General features: G+C 50.0%; 1 protein-coding gene across 1 annotated transcript in view; it reads left to right on the forward strand.

The window, feature by feature from the left end:
- DYNLT2 (dynein light chain Tctex-type 2) overlaps nucleotides 1-20,113 on the forward strand; it is a 269,626-nt gene extending 249,513 nt beyond the window's left edge. Inside the window, exon 4 of the mRNA XM_069607439.1 lies at nucleotides 19,882-20,113. Within this exon, the coding sequence (XP_069463540.1) occupies nucleotides 19,882-19,992 (111 nt within the window). The 3' untranslated portion in view covers nucleotides 19,993-20,113. The remainder of the gene's footprint in view (nucleotides 1-19,881) is intronic.
- The last annotated feature ends 338 nt before the right edge of the window (nucleotides 20,114-20,451 follow it).

Raw genomic sequence — 20,451 nt, forward strand, 5'->3', positions numbered from 1 at the left:
ACTGCATCTACATCATTTCTATCATCCACTTCATTCCTTTCATCCACTTCATTCGTTCTATTCAGTTTATCTGTTTTAATTTACACTAGCAGTTTTAGTTTTCCATTTTTCCGATGCTGGATTGTTCTTTTTTATACAGCAACCAAGGGCTACTGTTTATTGTTGCTGTTATACTGTTTGTGTTAAGAGTCGATTTTTTAGGGGAAGAGCCACGTTTTCAGTAATTTGCGGAAAGACACAAGGTCTTCAGTGAGTCAGATATGGGGTGGAAGTGAGCTCCACAGTGTGGGGGCCAGGGCTGAGAGTGATGATCCACCTAACCTGACTTAGTTGGTTTTTGGTATCACTAGGAGGCGGGCAGAGCTTAATCTTAGAGTGTGTGGTGGATAGTAGGGTTTTAGTTTGTCCTGAAGATATCGAGGTCCGGTTTTATGCATTGCTCGGTGAGAGATGCATAAGGTTTTGAAGGTCACCCTTCGGGCAACCAGAAGCCAGTGCAGAGTTTTGAGAGCTGGGGAGGTGTGATCTCTTGGGCCAAGTGCTAGTAGCAGTTTGGCTGCAGCATTTTCAGCTCTTTGTAGTTTAATCAGGTGATACGCATGGATCTGAGGTAGAGGGGGTTAGCATAGTCCAGTCTTGACATTACAATTGATTGGACTGCAGAGAGTCTGTTGGGAAATGTGAGGTATGGAAAAATGCACCTAAGAATTTTGAGGTGGTAGTGGCAGAACTTAGAGACATTGTTGACTTGGTGCGAGAGGGTTAGGTCAGAGTCGAGAGTGCATCCCAGGTTTTTTACTGAGGTTGAGGTTGTCAGGGAATTGCCCATAACAGAAGGCCAGGTTAGGCGGTGCGGAAGAAGTTTGGTGTTGCCACATACCATGATTTCAGTTTTGGAGGGGTTTAACAGGAGGTGGTTTGTGGTCATCCAGTGATCAATGTCAAGGAGGCAGGAAGCGAGGTCGGGTTTGCAGTTGGGTTTTGAATTAAGGAGTTTTAGGATTAGTTGGGTGTCGTCGGCGTAGTTGTAGCACAGGATATTGTGCGAGCGGATTATTTGTGGGAGGGTGGACATATAGAGGACCAGCGGGAGATCCCAGGAGGGCAAACCAGAAACAAGGACAGGCAGAGCAAGAGAAAGACTCTGGAGAAGGTGACCCACCAATGAGTGACCACCCACAGCCGGACCCTCAAAGGTGCGAATCGCAGCCCACCGTGCCCTCAGGGACTAGACAGAGAGACCGAAGTTGAACCCATCCTGAAGAAACTGCAGGACAGGAGCCCCAGAACCCAAGGAGGAGGAACCACCAGGACATGAAGTGCCCCCAGTGCCTCTCGTAGGCCGTCAAGGTAGAAGGACGCCGGTCCCTCTGAATGTGAGAAACCACCTTGTCAGAGAGCCCCCCAGAAACTAGGCACACTCTTTCAGTTTCCAAGCCCCCCAGACCAAGTTCTTGGGACCCTCCATCCCTAAGGGGTCCACCACCAGATCCAGATTCCCAGTGAGAGGCAACATGGGGGAGACAGCCAAGTCAAGGAGAAGGGGAAACCAGCATCTGCGAGGCCAAAGCGGATCAACAAACATCAGCACCACCCAAGAGTCCCGGAATGCGTAGCAACACCTTCTGAATGAGAGGGAGGGGTAGAAAAGTACAGGAGCCCCGTAGGCCGTGGGGGAGGTCCGAGCAACCACCCCCCACACCACCTGAGAGGGGAAATGGGAGAAAAACCAGGGGACCTTCGCAGACAGGGGAGAGGCAAACAAATCCACCAAAGAAGTCCCCAGAACCCTGCAGACCCTCCGAAAGACACCCTCCTGCAGCACCCACTCCCCCGAGGGGAACACACGGCTGAGGCGATCTGCCACCACATTGTCCTGGCCCCTGATGTGACAAGCAGGCAGCGACAGAAGATGAGACTCTGCCTGAATACAGAGGAGAAGAGCAAGAGACCCCAAAGACTGAGACCAAGAGCTCCCCTGGCGGTTGATACACACCAAAGTGTCAGTATTGTCCCTGTGGAGGAGAACAGTCTGCCCCACCAAGACCGTGCAAAAGGACCTCAGAGCCTTGTAGGACGCAAAAAACTCCCTCCAGTTGGAGGACCTGGCTGCGTCCCCCCGGAACCACTTCTCCTGCAGCTCCCGACCCAGGGCTACAGCCCCCCACCCCACCCAGCTGGCATCTGTGGTAACAATGATCGGAGAGGACGGACAAAGCAGGAACCCCACCAACCCCAGATTGCCTTAAAGTCCAGAGACGACTCCTTCCAGAACCTGTGGATATGGAGCAACAGGGGACGCAGGTAAAGTCTCAACCAGGGAACAGGGAAGACACACGCCGCCATGTACTCCTGAGCCTGAAGAAAGTCCATGGCCTGGGCCGACTCCCGAGCCAGAAGATGCACCAGGCAGTCCTGCAGTCTCTGAGCTCTGACAAGGGGAAGAAGAACACACCCACAGCAGTCCAAAACCTGACCCCACTGAACTGAAGATCCTGCAAGGGCTGCAGATGAGACTTTTTCTGGTTGATGAGAAACCCCAGCGAGTCCAGCAAAGCACAAGTAGACTCCAGGTGTTGCAGTAGAAGAACTCTTGACCGAGCCTTCAGGATCCAGTTGTCAAGGTACGGGAACATCTGAATCCCCCATAGGTGCAGAGCAGCGACGATCGGCCCCAGAACCTTGGTGAAAACCCGAGGAGCCAACTTCAGAACGAAGGGCAAGGTCCGAAACTGGAAATTATCATTGCCCACCGCAAACCTGAAAAACGTCTGATGTCTAGACAAAATAGGAATGTGCAGATAGGAGTCCTGAAGATCCAGGGAAACCAGGAAATCTGAGTTCTTCACCAGAGGAATGACCCACGGAAAACACTCATTTTGAATTTCTGAATCAGAATGTGCCTGTTCAAGAGTTTGAGGTCTCTTATCAGACGGAAGGACCCCGAAGGTTTGGGCGCCAGGAAGACAATGGAGTAAACCCCCAGGTCCCTCTCCGATCAAGGCACCCGCCGAAGGACCCTCTTGGAGTGAAGATCCAACCTCTTGACAGGGCACCTGGGCAGGGGTGTCTCGACTAGACGGACAGGAGGGGAGACCAAGTCCAACTTGTAGCCCCATCTCACCAGACGATTGACCCAGGCATCCCCCGACAGCCGGGACCATTGCTTCCAAAGGGAGGACGTCAGGCGGCCCCCGACAGGCCCGGCGTCAGGACTTCTGCTGGTGAGGGGGGGGGAGACCGGACCTAAGCGCCACTTCTGCCCAGACACAGGCCAAGCCCAACCCCTGGGGCAGGGGTGAGCCCACTGGGCAGGGGCAACCGGACCGGCAAAACCCCTGCGAGTAGGGGAGGACTTCCTACGGAGCTGGCTAGCATGTTTGTCTGCCTTGAAAACCTTATGGACCTTGTCCTCCAGGGAATCCCCAAAAAGCATCCGTCCTTCAAACGGAATTTTCATGGCAGTAGACTTTATGATCCGTAGGGTCCCGAAGTGAATCGTCCGAGGCCAAGGACGACCGTCCCACCAGACTGGGAATGATAACATCCACCAGAACCACCTGCAGCAGGGCCATCTCCCCCTGAAAGGGATACAGCTTGGTAAGGAACCTGGGAACCGCTGACATGTCCTTATCAACCCATTCCCTCAAAATCTCAGTCTTCATTTCAGAGAGAAGCAGGAGACTCTTTTTGAGAGTGCGCTTAAACTGGGGTGGAGGGGGCTGAACCGCACCAGCCAGAGTAGACAGGGGCACAGAATCCAGAAACCCCATGTAATGGGACACCTGAAGAAGAAAATCCGCCGTGGCCTCCTTGTCCAGGTACTTGCCCTTGAAATCGGGCAGGCTCTTGGAATCACCCAGGCTGCAGGAAGAGGCGTCCGAGCAAGAGGAAGAGGAAGGGGACAAACCCCTGCCACGATGCGTCTGAATCGCCTCCTCCTGTAGGGCTCTTCAAAAAACATGAAGGAGCCGGTCCTCTGGCACCCTACACCCCTCTTCCTCTTGGGAGGGGGAGCAGGATGAAGAGGAATAGGAAGGCAAAGGAGAGCGAGGCTCCGCATGGCGAGACTTGGAGGAGTGCTTCTCCATGGCATCAGCACCAACAACCAGAAGCTGAGGCTCGCAAGCAGAGAGGAGAAGCCACAGAGAAGGAGGCAACAGAAAACCAAAGCTCCTGCAGCAAATATATCGGCCACATTGGGAAAGAGACAGGTCGCTAGGCAACAACAAACTGAGCCCAGGAGGCGAGGTGCACACAATCAAGCCACACAGAGCACGCCCTCTGCTCCCGCTTACCTCCGCCCGGGGTGAGGACTACCCCGGGCCCTGCAGACCCAGAGGGCGAGCCGCTCTGCAAAGCCCTACAGACCCCGCCCACGACCGGGGCGGGAGGACCTCGACCAGCATCCCTGGCTGCGGCAGTAGGGGGTACTGAGCACCTCGCCTGTACTCAACAGGGAGGGCATGCTCAGCAGGGACCCTCCCCCCGCTCCTTGGACAACTCCTGCGAAACTGAGCAGGTCCCTCTGCAAGGGACCCTCGAGTCAGCGGGAAGACAACAACCCCCCCCCCCCCCAAATCACTGGCAATGCAAAGGGGGGGACAGAAGAAAGCAGAGTACCTGCCCAAAGGCAGGAACGAACAAACTGTTGGGTCTTGGGGAAGGCGGGCTGTTATGCCCGGTGGTGGAAGGTGGAGAGGGCGGGGCTTGAGGAACTTAGAAGCAGAAAGAGAGTTCCTGTGTGGAGGCGGGGCACCTCACTGATAAGTGCTGGGACGAGGAATAGTGGAAGTGGAGGTAATGCTTCAGACTGCAGCGCATACTTTCCTCCATCATCAATTCAGCCAAAATTAACACACACCACATGCACCACGTTCAGAAAGCGGAGAAGTGGGAATCACGACGGACCTCCTTCAGCAGCATTCATGCACCTTCAGCAGGAGACAGCCACCAAGGACAACCTCCAAGGACAACAGGAGCGGCGAACAAAGCAGGTAGGGTGGAAATCGACAGGGCAGCCTGGGTATTGCGTTGGGGTATAGGCATGAAAACCATGACGGGACAATAAATACAGTATTTACCATGTGACCATGGCTGAATGGCAAAAATGGTAAATCGTCAGTGGCCAGTAAAACCAGCAAGACTGCTGGACTGCCGGGCTTTGTCTTATAAAGGAGTTTTAAGGTGGTAGCAGGTGTGTAGCAGTCGGAGCACCTCCTCCTCTCAGCACAAAGGTTACTGTTTAATCCATTGAAAAGATGCCAGTGTCTGTTGACAATTTTGTATAACTGATGGCTCTCGCTACTATAGCTAGTAATGAATTTGACATTGGCGTAACTATTGTTTCGCGCATTGCTGGCATCTTTATTAATAGTGAGTAGGAGTCTGACAACCACATTTATATGCCAAAGTAAGAAACTGGCCAGCATGTTTATGAAGATATATGGGGTAATCCACAATGATATTGCCCAAACACATGGAGGTATTTAGGGAGGGATTCCAGAACTGAGGCCCTCCCAACTGCCACCTTCCCCCTGTGGTGAAGGAATGGATTTGGCTTCCACCCTGGGAGGCCTCCCACCCAGGGCTCATAGGGTCCCCATCCCCTATAGACAAAGTAATTCTACTGACCTTGTCACATCTATTTTAGCTTTTTCCCTCAAATTCAATTCCATTCTTTTCTCAGTGAGTGCCCATTGTAGAATGCCGAGAAGTGAAACACAAGAATCAGATCATCAGTGTTGTTAGTTAGATTTATTAAGGATTTTATAAAACAGGGTCACAGTGAAAAAGCAGAAAGAAAGAAGGCCTAGGGCTTATGTCTAAAAATAATGGCTTAGAAAAACGTGCACAGGCAAGGGAAATATAAAAGTGGGGTTTGGTAGGTGGTTCCTGTAAAGGCTAGAGGGGGGTTTTCTGTACTCCTGCCCTCTATATGGCAGAGTAGAAGCACAGAGCACCCCAGCCAAGACTCTCTATAGGGTAGCAATTGACGACTAATCAAGGCTTAAGCTCTCAGGAGATGATGCAGGCTGGTTCTTAAGTACAGTGTAGTCCCCAAGCACCCACAAAGGAATGACCATACACTATGTTAGTGATATCACAGTTCTTTATATAAATACGGCTTTGATTATGTACACATACAATAACACACTTTGTGCTCCGGCAATTCTATAATGATAAATATATACAGTCTTTATGTGGTACCACGATTACTTCTTAGATTCCATTAAATGCATGAACTGTAGACAGTTTCAAATGACATACAAATCAATCAATAATGTGAACCATCAATAGACTTGAGGAGGAAAATAAGTTGGTTAGACAATTGGCAGAATACTGGCCCCGTTTACCTAGACACAGTTCTGTGTGTGAGGATCCCCCCACCTGGGCAACTTGTAAATAAAAGATGTATTGAAAAGCCCAGTCCATATATTGCTTAGCAGAGTCTTATTTCCTTCTACCAATGTTCTACTACCTCAATGTACCTGGTTTAGCAGAGTTCGACGATGTGTCATCGACTGATGCTTCTTGAGTGAACTCCCTTTAAGGCCGGAGCCACAGATCGCCGAGGTTCCTCAAAGAAACGGTGAACAATGGCGTTGAGGCAGCAGCTTCGGTCCGTGCGGTGTTTTTCGACGATTGATCGTGGAGGTCCTGTGAAGATGAGGCATGCGGTGCACCTCAACAACGATAGTTTTTTGCCACAAAGAGTCAATGAAGAACGTAGGCCCAGCAAGGGCGTAGGGTCGGCGGCAGCTAGCGTCGGCGATCGGAACTCGACCACCGCTGCATTCCGGATCTTCATTGGTGGATTCTTCTCGGTTCGTCAGTGACCTTGACTTTCTCTGGCGGGACAAAGCAGTCGACGGTGATGAGCAAGGGAGTCCTTGATTCAAATGTCTTACGCAATGGAGCGTTGCGGCTCCTGTCGGCGATGATGGTCGTCGACGGCGATAGACTTCAATGTCCAGTCACTTCGCTTCAGATTCCTTGGCAGTCCCCCTCTCCGGTCGGCATTCACTCTGCTGCATCACACTCAGGCAACCAATCATTCAGAAGGGCATTCATGCAGGCAGGCAGCCAATCAGACTCACAGTGCATTCAGGCCATTCTTCTCCATCCAGACACTCACAACAAGAAATGTGGATTAGGACAAGCACCCAGCCATTCAGCACTCCACACTGCATTCATACCAGTTCCGGGCAGGGCTGTCTCAGTCATTATGTCAAACACCAGAAACTAGACACCCATAACATGAAATGCGTATTCGTCACACACTCCATTCACCCAGGTTCCACCCCACGGGCATACCCACAACATACAGTCATTGGGAAGGCTCCAGCCAGTCTGGCCTGGACTTCCCTACAATACCATATATGGAATTTCCACCCAACAGCCAGTCAGAGTCAGGGCTTCCCAGGACTTTGGGAAAACAAGGTAACAGGCAATAGGAAAGCAAGAGGCCACAGGGGCCATCTTGTCTTCTATCAGGAATCAACTGATTCCAATGGCAGGGCCTGGGTATCCCGAAATGGAGGATACTCAGAGCACCTGTCAAATTCAGCATGGTGCTGCCACCAGCCCATACCCTGCTCTGTGGGCTACACACAGGTGCCCAAAAACATACACTAGGGGTACACACCCATGGGTGCCATAAGGGTATCTCAAGGGTTTGTTCACCACAACCAAAAAGAGGAAGAGCTGCACTGCCAGGTGTTCCGCATGGACTCCTGTGCAGGAAATAGCACAGAACACACATGATAAAAGGACTACAGGACCAGGACATGGAGGCCCTGTTCCTCCAATGCATTTCCAGCATCACAGTTCCCCTCCCATGTGAAGATGATCTTGTTCGTAACACAAATGAAAAAACCTAGTACTAACAAGTTTCTGCTCCCCGCCTCCTGTGGGGATGCCCTAATCTAATGCCCAAAAAAGTTTCCAACCTAGGTTTATCAAGTCTCTTAGCTTTCAGGCTAACCCTATTCTTCAGCACAAACTACACAATCCTTTACCCCCACAAAAATCCCAAAATCTATTTTATACAAGTCCACCCCAATCTATAACAAAAGCTATAAGAAGTTGTTCTGATACAAAAATGTCTCTAGTAGTACGCCCAGTACCCAGGGGTTTCCTGACTTTAACTTACAAAGTACTCATTTAGCAAGGGGGAGTAGTGCCCTTTACACTATAGTTTAAGTTATTCACTCTATATATGGATGATTTCAATTTGTGCTATCCTCTGCTTGCTGGTGGATTTGCATTTTCCCCCTCTCGCCTTGAGGGTCTTTGTTAGGCAACCATTTTCACACTACTGCCACAGCTCGTACATCTCCCTCTCTCTCAGTCTCATTCACACACTCTCTCACTGTCTCTCTCGGGTTGCTAGTGGAATGCCAGTCTTTAGGCTCACCAATTCTTTCCATGGAGTTTGAAGTTTGTTGGATTGAGCCCAGTCAGCCAATCTCACCCACTGCACTTCTAAGTGTTTCCCCCTGCACCCTGCATAGTCTCTATAGGGCCTTCAGACTACCACCATCTTAAATTATGATTTCATTTCATCAATGGGCAGCCCTTAGCAAGACAAAGTGACCAGGTAGCAGAGAGCAAAGGCTTGTGCTGCTAAAGCATTCACATACATCTTCTTTAAGCACAGTGAATCTGAAGCAGCATTCAATAGGTCTTAGTGAAGAGAGGTGCCCTGGTTATTAGTCAGTAATATTAATTACTCTGAGTGATGGTCTTCCTCTTCTCTAACCTTACTCTTTCAGTTGAGGCATCACCCAGAGACACACTTATTTACTTGCTTCCCCTAAGCAATTTATTTTGTTCTTTTCTTTTTTGTGTAAACTCATCCATTCTTCCAGCTGGGACAGACCTCAGAATCACTGGGACTTCCTATATGTTGCCAAGCAAGAATACATTACATATGTTATGTGACCATACAGTGGTCAGGTGTAAGCAAACAGACTGTGGCGAGGGAGACCATGGTACAAAGTCATGATGATTTCCAGTAAGAAATCAGGTAATTACCTCATCAGTCATCCAAACATCATGTTTTGGACGAGTGACAACTTTATTCAAGATGCAACCCAAACCCAGAGACAATCAGTTTTTTGTTTTTTTTTTTAAATATATTTTTATTTTATCTCAACCAAACAACATTACAACAAAACATAAATAAACACTTCAAACAACAAAACCAAACAAACAAAAAGTAAGGCACTGCAATCCCCGTCCCTCCCCCCTATGAGCCTGTAGAGTGTCCGCCCTCAGTGTCCGTTCCATGCGGTGGGGCCTCATCGCTCTCAAGCCCAGCCGAGGCTGATCCCGCACCAAACAGCTCAGCTAACAACAACTTCCATGCCGTGAGAGAGCCTATTTCTTCCCCATCCCCTGCCATACTGCCATCTTGCCACGCTGTCGTTTCGGCATCCGCCCATTTTTGGAGATCCCGCCACCAGACCTCCAATCGCGGCTTGTGACATTTCTTCCACTCCATGGCTATCCTACGTTTGACAAGCACATAGGCCAGATCTTTAAGTTTCTCAACATGTCGAAGGTTACGCGCCCTGGGATACCCTCCCAGCAGACAAGCCCAAGCCGAATCCACCGTAAGTGTAATACCCCTCCCGGACAGCCTCCGCGCCACTTCACCCCAGTAAGTTGCAATAACTGGGCACGCCCAGAACATGTGTATCATGTCCGCATTCTCTTCGTTACACTTGGGGCACGCCTGGCGCCCACTACCTAGGAATTTGGAAATTCTAAGGGGGGTCATATATGCCCTGTGCGTAATATAGAGCTGTATCTGCTTGAACCTGGCGTTCCTCGATACCTTTTTGTGGTACCCCAGGGCGCGCTCCCACATCCCATCCGACATCGGGGCCCCCATCTTCGCTTCCCACTCCAGTCTAAGGTGCCCCAAATCCTTCCCAACCTTTGTCATCAACATCTCGTACAACCTAGAGACCTCGTGTCCACCCTCTGATACGTCATACATCGTCTCCAGCGTGGCATCCGGTTCATCGGCCAAAGTAGTTTCGGGCCACGTGCTCCGGACCTCCCGGACCACCCTATGATATGTTACATATTGACCCCTGTGTAGTCCAGACCCTGCCTCCAGTTCATCGAACTCCATCAGGGTCCCATCCTGCCAGATGTCGCCCATAGTGATCAATCCCACTGACTCCCAATACGTCCGGATAATAGTTCTCAGCTGCCCATCCACCTTTGCCAGGGCGATCAGAGGGAACTGCGGCATACACGGCAAGGGGTCACCCATCATCCGACAGGCACGCCGCCATATATTCCTGCCAAGGGCTAGCATCTTAGGACGCTCTCTCATCCATGAGCCAGTCACCCAAATCACCTCCCGCAGATAGAAGGGGGAACAGTCTTTCCCTAGCAGCCTATGTTCGGGGGTCTCTTCATCTGAAAGCCACCTGGCCACATATTGCAGTTGCGCCGCAATATAATAGGCCTCAAAGTTCGGCAGCTTCACGCCACCTTTCTCGTAAGAGTTCTGCAATTTCCATAATGCGACCCTGTTGCGCGTGCCGTGCCACAGGAAATTCCTACACATGCTATGTAACCTGGCGAAAAACTTCCTAGGTATCATGTACGGGATGTTATTAAAGTAATGCAGGAGTCTGGGCAGCACCACCATTTTGAGCATAGCTCTGCGACCCATCATAGCTAAAGGCAATCTTTCCCAGAACCTCATGCACCTCTCAATCTTTCCCACAGCTAGTTCAGTGTTATACTTGTGTTCTTCCTCGGTCGTGTGATACACGTCAATGCCCAAGTACCGGAAGGAGCTCGTTGCCCACGGAATCCGCAGCACCGGCAACCTCTCCGCCGGTATCCCCACATAACTGCCCAACGGGAATAATACGGATTTCTGAGGGTTAACCGCTATGCCGGACAACCAGGCGTACCTCTCCAATACCTCCAAGATATACTGCAAATTCTCTTCTGGATGTTTCAGGTATAACAGCATATCGTCTGCATACAGGGATATAAGATGGCACTCTCCTCCCACCTCTATGCCCACCGGATCATACTGCTGCCGGAGGTAAACTGCTAAGGGTTCGAGGGCCAGTATGTACAACATTGGGGACCAAGGACATCCCTGCCTGGTACCTCTGCCTAACTGCCATCTATCTGACACTACTGCACCCGTACGGACCCTAGCCAGAGGCGCACTATATAATAACTCGGCACACCTCATGTAGCATGGTCCCAGTCCGAACCGCCCCAAAGCCGCCAGCAGCCATGGCCATCGGACGGAGTCGAACGCATTAACCGCGTCCAGCGCCACTATTGCCATTTCGCTGTCCTCACTGCCCCCCCATTCCACCACCCTGTGAAGGCGCCTGTGATTGTGAGTGATATTCCTGTTCGGGACATAGCCCGTCTGGTCAGGATGGATCAGCTTGCCTATTACCCTCCGCATTCTGGCCGCCAGGACCGCTGTCAGGATCTTGCTGTCCTGGTTCAGCATCGACAGGGGCCGGTAGGAGCTACAATCATGCCCCGGTTTATTGGGTTTGGGGAGCGGTACTATAATCGCCTCCCTGAGTGATTCCGGCAGCCGCCCCACCTCGAACGCTTCATTAAACATCTCCAGCATGGGCGGGAGCATCTCCTCCCCATACGCTTTATAAAATTCACTGGGGAACCCATCTGCACCTGAGGCCTTACAAGTGGGTAGCTGCCGCACAATCTCCTGCAGCTCCTCCAGAGTGATCGGAGCATCCATCTCCTCTCGCTCTTCGTCACTTATCTTGGGCAGGCCTATGTCTTCAAGTACTACCTCTATCTCTTCCCGGCTTCCCCCCTCTCGATCCTCATATAATGTCTGATAATATTCTGCGAATGCTCCATTCACCCCTTCCTGGGTGTCCTGCTCCACTCCCTTTTCAGTGATAACTGATCGGATCGGGGATCTTGGGGTCTCGCTCTTATACAGCCAAGCAAGAAGCCTGCCCGTCTTGTCTCCCCCGGCATGCAACCTCTCAATATACTTCCTGTAATTCAGATTACAAAGCCTGTCCCAATGTTCTGCGCACCTCTGTTGCAAATTAATGACCTCCTCCATGTCCGTCTCCCCCTCCCCCAGCTCTCTCTCCAACTCAGTCTCGGCCCTCCGCAGATCTGCCAGGACTCCTCCCATTAATCCTTTGGATTTAACAATGGCAACCCCCCTCATTACAACCTTAAAGGCCTCCCACAAAGTACCAGCCGACTTGACGCTGCCTGTGTTCGCTTCAAAGTAAGCAACTATCTCCTCCCTCACTTCCTCTCTGAAGACTGGATCCCTGAGCGCTTCCGCCCTAAGGCGCCATGTTGGAATTCGCGCACGTGGAGGACAAAGCTGCCAACGCATGACCAGGGGCGAGTGGTCCGAAAGGACTCTCGCCCTGTAGTCTATCTGGTCACACTCCGCGACAACGTCCGGAGTGGCGAAAAAGTAATCTAGCCTTGTGTGTAACTGGTGCGGGGCCGAGTAATGCGAATATTGCCTCACGCCAGGGTGTCTCGTCCTCCACACGTCTGCCAGGCCTAGGTCTACCAGCAGCGCCTGCAGTACCCTAGCCGCCAGGCTGGGCCTGTCCACCCTGTCATCTGACCTGTCCTCCTTGGGGTCTAGTACACAATTAAAGTCCCCTCCCCAAATCACAGGACCCCCCATCCCCTCACCCAGTCTAGTGGTCAGTGTCCTAAAGTATGTTGCCGTGTCACGGTTGGGGGCATAGGTATTTATGACGCACACTACTTTATTTTCCACAAGCCCCCTTCCCATCAGACTCCACAACCTCCCCAAGTAGCTTAAACGGGACATGAGGTGCAACCCAAATCAGCACACCTCTAGCATAGGCAGAATATGTGGATCCAACTACAGTCCCTCTCCACTTTCTCCCCACCAGTTCCAGTTTATCCCGTGTCAGATGTGTCTCCTGTAACAAGGCGATATCTATCTTTTGTCTTTTTAGGTACAACATGACCTTGTTACGCTTAAGGTAGCTGTTAAGCCCTCTAACGTTCCACGTTAGTATCCTAAGGTCCCCCATGATGCATCAGTAGCTCCCATCCCTTTCCCAGGTCCACTCGCCTCCCCCCTACCGCAAGGGCCCCCATCCCCAGTTTCTCTCCCAGGCTCATATAAAAACTGACCCTCCCCACCCCCCTAACCCAACCAACTGCCCAGCTCCATCCCTGGATCTCAGGCATCCCTGTGTTCGGTTCTCTCGGAACCCAAGTAGAGAACCCGACAGGGTGTCACCCCACACACCGTGACTAACCTAAACTCAAACTGGGGTACAAAGAACAGTCCCCGGAGGCTCCCCTCCCACAATTCTGTATCCGCACACATGGACCATGTTTCGAAGTCCTAACGCATACACTACCATAACAGAGTCCCACCAACTATATTCCAGTCCCAATATTCATCGCCCAACCAGGCTCGCAGCGTCACTTATCTCTTCCCGTTCCATCCGCCATCCGCTCATCTGGCTCTTGAGGACAATTTTGTGCATCGAGCCATTCCATGGCCTCCTCCGGAGTGTCAAAAAACAGTGTCTTAGTCTTAAAGAACATCTTCAATCTGGCCGGATAGAGCAACATATACTTGTACCCCGCTGCCCGCAATCGCCTCTTGACCGCCCCAAAGTTCATGCGACTACGCTGCACTTGCAGGGTGTAATCGGGGTAAGCAGTAATGGTCGCCTCTCCTCGCTGTATGGTGCCCCCCTTACGAAAGTGCTCAAGGATCCTTTCCCGATCCCGATAGTTAAGGATCTTGGCGATCACAGGCCTAGGTGGGTTCCCCGGCGGTGGTCTTCTGTTCTTCTGTTCAAGGCCCTATGCGCCCTCTCCACCGCAAACCCCTGCGACAGGGCTCCCCCAATGATCTCCTGCAGCAGCAAGTTCTCAATAAACTCCGTGGGGTTCTGGCCTTCAGCCCCCTCCGGCAGGCCCACGATGCGAACGTTATTTCTCCGAGCGCGTCTTTCCGCCTCTTCGGCCCTACTTTCCAAGTTACCCACCCGCTGCACCAGGGCATGGATATCGCTCTTATATGCAGTGCAGTCCACCACAGTAGGGCCCATCTCCTTTTCCAGAGTTTCCGTGCGCTCAGCAAGGGCTCGTACATCCTGCCTCAGGAGGTTCACGTCCTCCTGCACCGCCCCGACCTGTAGTTCCAAAGCAGTTTTCAATTCGACCACAGCAAGTTGGAGCTTGGTCTCCCACGTTGCCTTCAGGTCCGCGATCGCAGCGAGGACCTCCTGGTTCGCACCCCCGGCGGCCATCTCTTTGGTCTGAGCTTTATCCTTGCTCCTGGCATCTTCCAGGCCGGGCGACGTCTTGGCGTATTCGTCGAGCGTAGCCTGCTTATTCTTCGCCCTCAGAGGTTTGTTCGACATATCTCCAGTAGCGTCCTTCTGGCAGCGCTCCGGTCCAGCCCAGGGAGGCACCGTGCCCATACACCACGACTCAGTTGAGAGTCCCAGCTCGCCCCACAGCCTCGGGCACCGCTGTTGTACAGCGCTCCCCCCAGATGGGCTAGGTCGCGCTGCCCCCTTTGTTCCGCTGAGAGGGCGCACATATGCTGTGGTCCCAATCCACCGCTCCTTTGTCCCCTCGTCAAGCGGCGGCGGCCATTTTGTCGTCAGTCGTGATCTCGCCTCCAGTGCTTCATTCGGCTCTTAAGTACACGTGCGCACCACGAACCCGTGTAAAAATGTGTCCTCGCGTGCAGCCGGACTTCATGTTCACTTCCCACTTTCTGCCAAATCACAGCGGTCCTTGCGCGGTATCAGTCGGATTATGTACGGATCAGCGGGAGCTCCCGCACATGCACGTCCTTTCACATGGCTTCCAAGCCACGCCCCCGGGCAGAGACAATCAGTTGACCTGTGATAAAGTCCCATACCTGACATAGGGGAATGAGGCTACGGAGCCCATGAGGGCTAGATGCCACCATCTGCTTTGTGACGCAAGGCCTGCAGGAGAAATGTGAGTGATCCCCCGGGTCTCCCCATCCCCATTTGTAGAATGCTACATAGATGACAAAATGCCCCAGTCAATGACCGCATCGTTTAAGATTAGGGGAGCCAGCCCAAGAGGAGGTTAGAACGGTTAGCAGGACCCCAATACCGAGAAACCATGGTTAATTGTAGGAATGTTTACTCAAATCTGGATTATGTGCAGACCACTCTGCGTCTGCAGTCCACAGAACGTTGCAGACCTCTGAATACCCAGGAATTGTTTGACAGGAGTGCTTGGCAGCAGGAAGAAACTGCAGGTTGTCACATTCAAAGACCAAAGGAAGATTTGTCTACAGTCGGAAGTTCAGAGATTGTACTGCACATTTCAACCAAGGATGAATCTGGAGCCACTGAAACCGTGGCATGCACAATGTTAACAGTGAAACCAAAATAGCAGACTTTCAGTTTATGGGATCAGTATGCAATCCCACGTACTGAAGGAAGACATTCCTATCAGCTAGAAACTAGAAGTCATCTGCCGTTTGCCAATCTCTAAGCCATGCTCATGAGAGACATATCTGAGCATGGCGCAGTGGGGGAGTGCCCTGAGTGTGGGGCCGATTCAGACATAAAATAAGTTGGAAAAGCCATGCAATGTACAATTGGCTTCTTGGGGTAGCGCATGGAAAAACACAAATAGGTGCAAGGCCCTCAGAAGCACACAGGAGCATTTAGCATGTTCATGAGACCTGTGTCTTCAATACATGCCACTGTAAGTGACTTTCATAAAGTTACACTCACAGCATTGCCACTGTATACCATGTTTGTGACACTGCACCCACAATATATGCCAGAATTCCTACTGTAAATCACGTGGATGATGTTGAGCTTATAATATATACTATCATTGCCATAGTAAATCATTTTCAGAAAACAGCTCTGACAATGCCAGAATTTCTACTGTATATCACATTCATAAAGATACAGCAATACATTGGAAGCATTGGCATTGCATATTTCTTTCAACCCTTTTGTCACCCAAGATATATGTTGGCATTCATACCGTGAATCACTTTGAAGTAACGACACAAAAATGCATACCAGTATTGTCACTAACTAAATTTCATGAAAAGTACACACTATATATGTCAACATTGACAATGTATATTAAGTTTATGCTGACGTTCCCATAATATATGCCAGGATTCCAACTGTGTATCACTTTTATGATGCAGTCCCCCCGAACCCTCCACCAAACAGGCAAAAGCATGCTTTGCACTTGCGCTGTGAGGAACTCATGGTGACAACAAGTAAGACAGACACTTGATCACAGTTCAAGGGTGTTTATTGAACAATTAATGCTGTATGCAGGTTGGAAAAACACCTAATGAAAACCTATATCTAAGATGGGAGCAAGCGTCGACCATCAAATGAAAAATAAAGCAGCCCTAGTGGCGTTGTGTCAAAATAAAAAGGGCCTATACTAAGAAACCTATTGCCAAGCCTCACAACTAATTCAAAAAGGGGTGTGGGATGGGTCTCCAGAAAAGAAAGAAGTGTTCTCAAAATAATTTATCAGGATGTGGTAGCCTGGGTCTTCCTTCCCCACGTTTTGGACACAGGGTAAGAGGGGAGCTTGGAGTACAGTACTGTCTCTGGCTTCTCCAGCAAGAGACGCCAGTTCTAATGGCAGCTCTCAGGACCATCGATGGCTAAGTCTCGTTTTCTTGAAAGTCCCTTGCCTTCGAGGACCCGCTGCATTCAACTGACAAAACAAATACACTGTCTCTTTTCCATGGGCTTTGGGTGATGACTTTCACGCCGGGATTCCCCTCTTCTGGACACAAATCGCTAGAAAGTTCTTTAATGATATCAAGACCCCGGATAGCTGTGTTTTCCCTCTTTCGAGGGCATCTCTGGTTTCAAATACCAAAACCAAATGTTCCTTTAACCAAATGAAAGCAGGTTTCCAATGTTCACTGGGTGACGGGATCACCCCTGGGTCACCGTCTTCTGGGCGCTGGCCCGTCTCAATTGTTTATCACAGTGTCAGGTAGAGTGAGGATTTCGCCCCTGGGTCCCTGTCTTCTGGGCCGCTGACACTTCACATATCATATTCCAAAATATATCAAAGTTCCTTTATCAATCAACTTTGGGCGACAGCTTCACCCCTCGATCTCCCTCGGTCGGGCTCAGACCCCTCTTCTCTTTATATTCTTGGGGGAAGGCTTCACTCCTGGATCTCCCTCGGCCAGACTCGGACCTCTCTTGCCTTTTGCACTATTTTTTCTCCCTCAATTTCTCAATGTCTTTTGTTTGGGGGATGGCTTCACCCCTGGATCTCCCTCAATCGGGCTCAGACCCCTCTTTACTTCACATTCACAATTGTCCAATATTGTTGGGATTCACTTCCCTTTCTTTCACAGTGCTTGTAGATCAGAGTCTTTCAATTGTACTGGGATTTTGCTTGACCCTCTGTATGACCACTTTGACCTATTTCGCTGGCCCTCCTACAGCCTTCTGGTACTTGTAGTTTCTCTCATATGGGGCTTGACCAGAGTATCTTGAATTAGCACACACGTGGTGCCGCTTTCCATCTGCAGCTGGTCTCCCCTTCACACTTTTAACAGTTCATTCAAAGTTCATCAGCTTTGGTTCAAAACTTGCCACTTTGCAATTCTCACTCAACACAACGGCTGTGATCAACCGCTTGGCTGTTGCCATTCTGGAGTTAAAGCCGGTACCACGGGCACAGGAGCTTCTGTCGATACTGCTTATCGGCATAGGTTTGCCTTGTGTACCGTTGACATCTGCTGCAGGGCATTTGCGCTATTGTTCGTGGTCTTGGGCTCTCTTCCACGAAGGCTCTGCGGGTCTGGGACAAAAAGGGCAAGGTCACTTCTCTCCTCACCCCCACCTCAATTCCTGCCGCCTTTCTCCTCTCTTGAACTGCTGTGTGGTAGCTGTCTGCTGTGCTCGCCTTGCTCGTACTGTGCTCTCTGGTTCCACCTTTTCTCACTGTGGGGAAAGGAAAGGGATGTCACGTGTGCGTGATTCTGATCAATTGCCTGACTTTGCCTGACCCTGGTATTGGGACATGTCAGGTAGACGGCTTTGGTGTTAGTCCGTTGTCCTTTCTGTTGTACAAAAGCTCTAGAGTTAGAAAAGGTGGGGAGCAGTGGTTTGCAATGTCCTAGGTGAGAGGATGGTGAAATGTTGTTACAGGAAGGATAATACCGTGTTTCACCCATCAGTGTCCCACTAACACTACCCGAGGACCCCCCATCCAGGTGATCCTCCCTCATTGGTTCACCCCCAGGAACTGGATCCAATAGCGATGGTTGTGTCCTGGCCACCTGGATGACAGATTCTCGAGGTTTAGACAGGGAGACACCTTCAGATTTCTTACATATCCTTCCCCTATGCAAGGTGGATATGCCTGTTCTTTGGTCAGGTCTTCTATGGTTAGGACTGGACAGAGAACAGGGATGAGAGATGGCCATGCACTCTTGCATATTCCACTGTTTGGGTTTCATAGATAGAGGGATAGTGGTTGTATCATGAATTGGGTGTCAGGGATTATTTTGGATTCTGCAGGTTCTAGATTTCCCCAGTCCCATACAAGCAAGTTTGGGGACATGCAGGTTTCCTGCCAAGATCTCTGGGGTAGAAAATCCCGAAACAGAGGTGGAGGCTCTTGTAAGAGTGTAGAGAAGATGGGAAAATCTCATCCCAGCATAACTTCCTCAGGGAGCCCTAGAATGATGGCTGATGGTATTTCACAGAATTCATCCCTGATGTCAATGCTCACTGGAATTTGTGGGTATACCTCGTTGTCTCCATGTACCCAAGTCACTCGGACCAGGGCCGCGTGATCTAGGTTTTGTGTGGTAACTAAATGGGCCCGTATAGCGGTCTGTTTACTACCAGAGTCAATTAGGGCCAGTACATGTTTCCCATTTAGCCAAGCCTTTTCATATTTGAACTTGGAAGGGGTTTGACATAAACAGATACTAAAGGTTTCTAACTCTTCCTCCGCTTCCTCCCACTCTTCTCCCCGCAAACAGCCCTCTGTGGCTCCACCTTTTATCCCTGTGGGGAAGGAAAGGGCCGTCAGGTGTGTGTGATTCTGATCAATTGCCTGACTTTGCCTGACCCTGGTATTGGGATATGTCAGGTAAATGGCTCTGGTGTTAGTCCATTGTCCTTTGTGTTGTGCGAAAGTGTTAGAGTTAGAAAGGGGGGGGGGGGGCAGTGGTTTGGAATGTCCTTCGTGAGAGGATGGGGAAAAGGTGTAAAAGGAAGGGGGATACCGCATCTCACCTGTCAGTGTCCCACTCCCAGAGGACCCTCCAGGTGATCCTCCCTCAATGGTGCCCCCCCCCCAAGGAACTGGATCCAATAGTGATGGTCATGACCTGGCCACCTCGGTGACTGATCCCCAGGGACTAGATAGGGAGACACCTTCAGGTTTCTCACACTGCTCATCTTAGTGATGGAGCCCCCCAGGCCTATCAGGTTATCAAACCAGAGCCCTTACTTAAGAGCTCCACCAACGACATTCTCACACACAACACACGCCTGGAAAAAGATCCATTTTGGGTCAAAACACGTGTTGGATTGGCTTTAAGTGTGTAATAAATCACTGTCATACATTAGAAACAAGTGACAAGGCTCTTCAGTTATTGCCAGGCAATCCATGCCAAAGCATAACCGCTGCTATCAGTATTTCAGCACCTGCGTGAATGGGGCTCTTATCAAAAACCCACCCCGATATATACCATTTGTAATGTCATTTTCTTTCTTTGCCAAAACGTATAATTTTTGACAGCTGGGATTTATGGGTCATTTGATCAATAATTCATATATATATCTTCAACAGGTGTCCAGCAGATGGCTGTGGGATGCAGAGAAAGGAAACTGGGCTTCCACCCTTTTGAAAACGTCTTCATTGATTGCATTGGCTGTGATATATGCTGTATACTTCGATTAATATTAAATGTGATGCCTGACTGTGGTTGCATATATTTTCAGGTTGCAAGAATTGAAATTAACATTAATGATGATTTTCAAGTCGTAAAAGCAGCACATTAAAATGTGTTTTAATACTTCCATTTGGTTTATAACAATTTGTTAATTAGGTGTGGTATACACATGATCGTTTTAAAATGTACAATGTAAAACTTCACTTTTCCTTTGTTTAGTTTTTTGTTTATTGTGCTTTGGTTAAAAATATACAAACCTTTAGCCCATATAGAAACAGCATATTACATATATAAAATACAACATGAGTAAAATGTAATAAAATGAAACATTCTCACATATAATACATTGCTAAAATTAAAGAAATATATTAGTAGCAAATTAAACATGAATTAGAACTAATCTTAATAGCAAGCTAAGAATGGTATTGAGTTTAACATTTTGTTATAAAATTGAACAGTACAAGAAG

The sequence above is a fragment of the Ambystoma mexicanum genome, chromosome 4q (assembly GCF_040938575.1).
Source record: "Ambystoma mexicanum isolate Mex_15411 chromosome 4q, UKY_AmexF1_1, whole genome shotgun sequence".
In the NCBI taxonomy this organism is placed as follows: Eukaryota; Metazoa; Chordata; class Amphibia; order Caudata; family Ambystomatidae; genus Ambystoma; species Ambystoma mexicanum.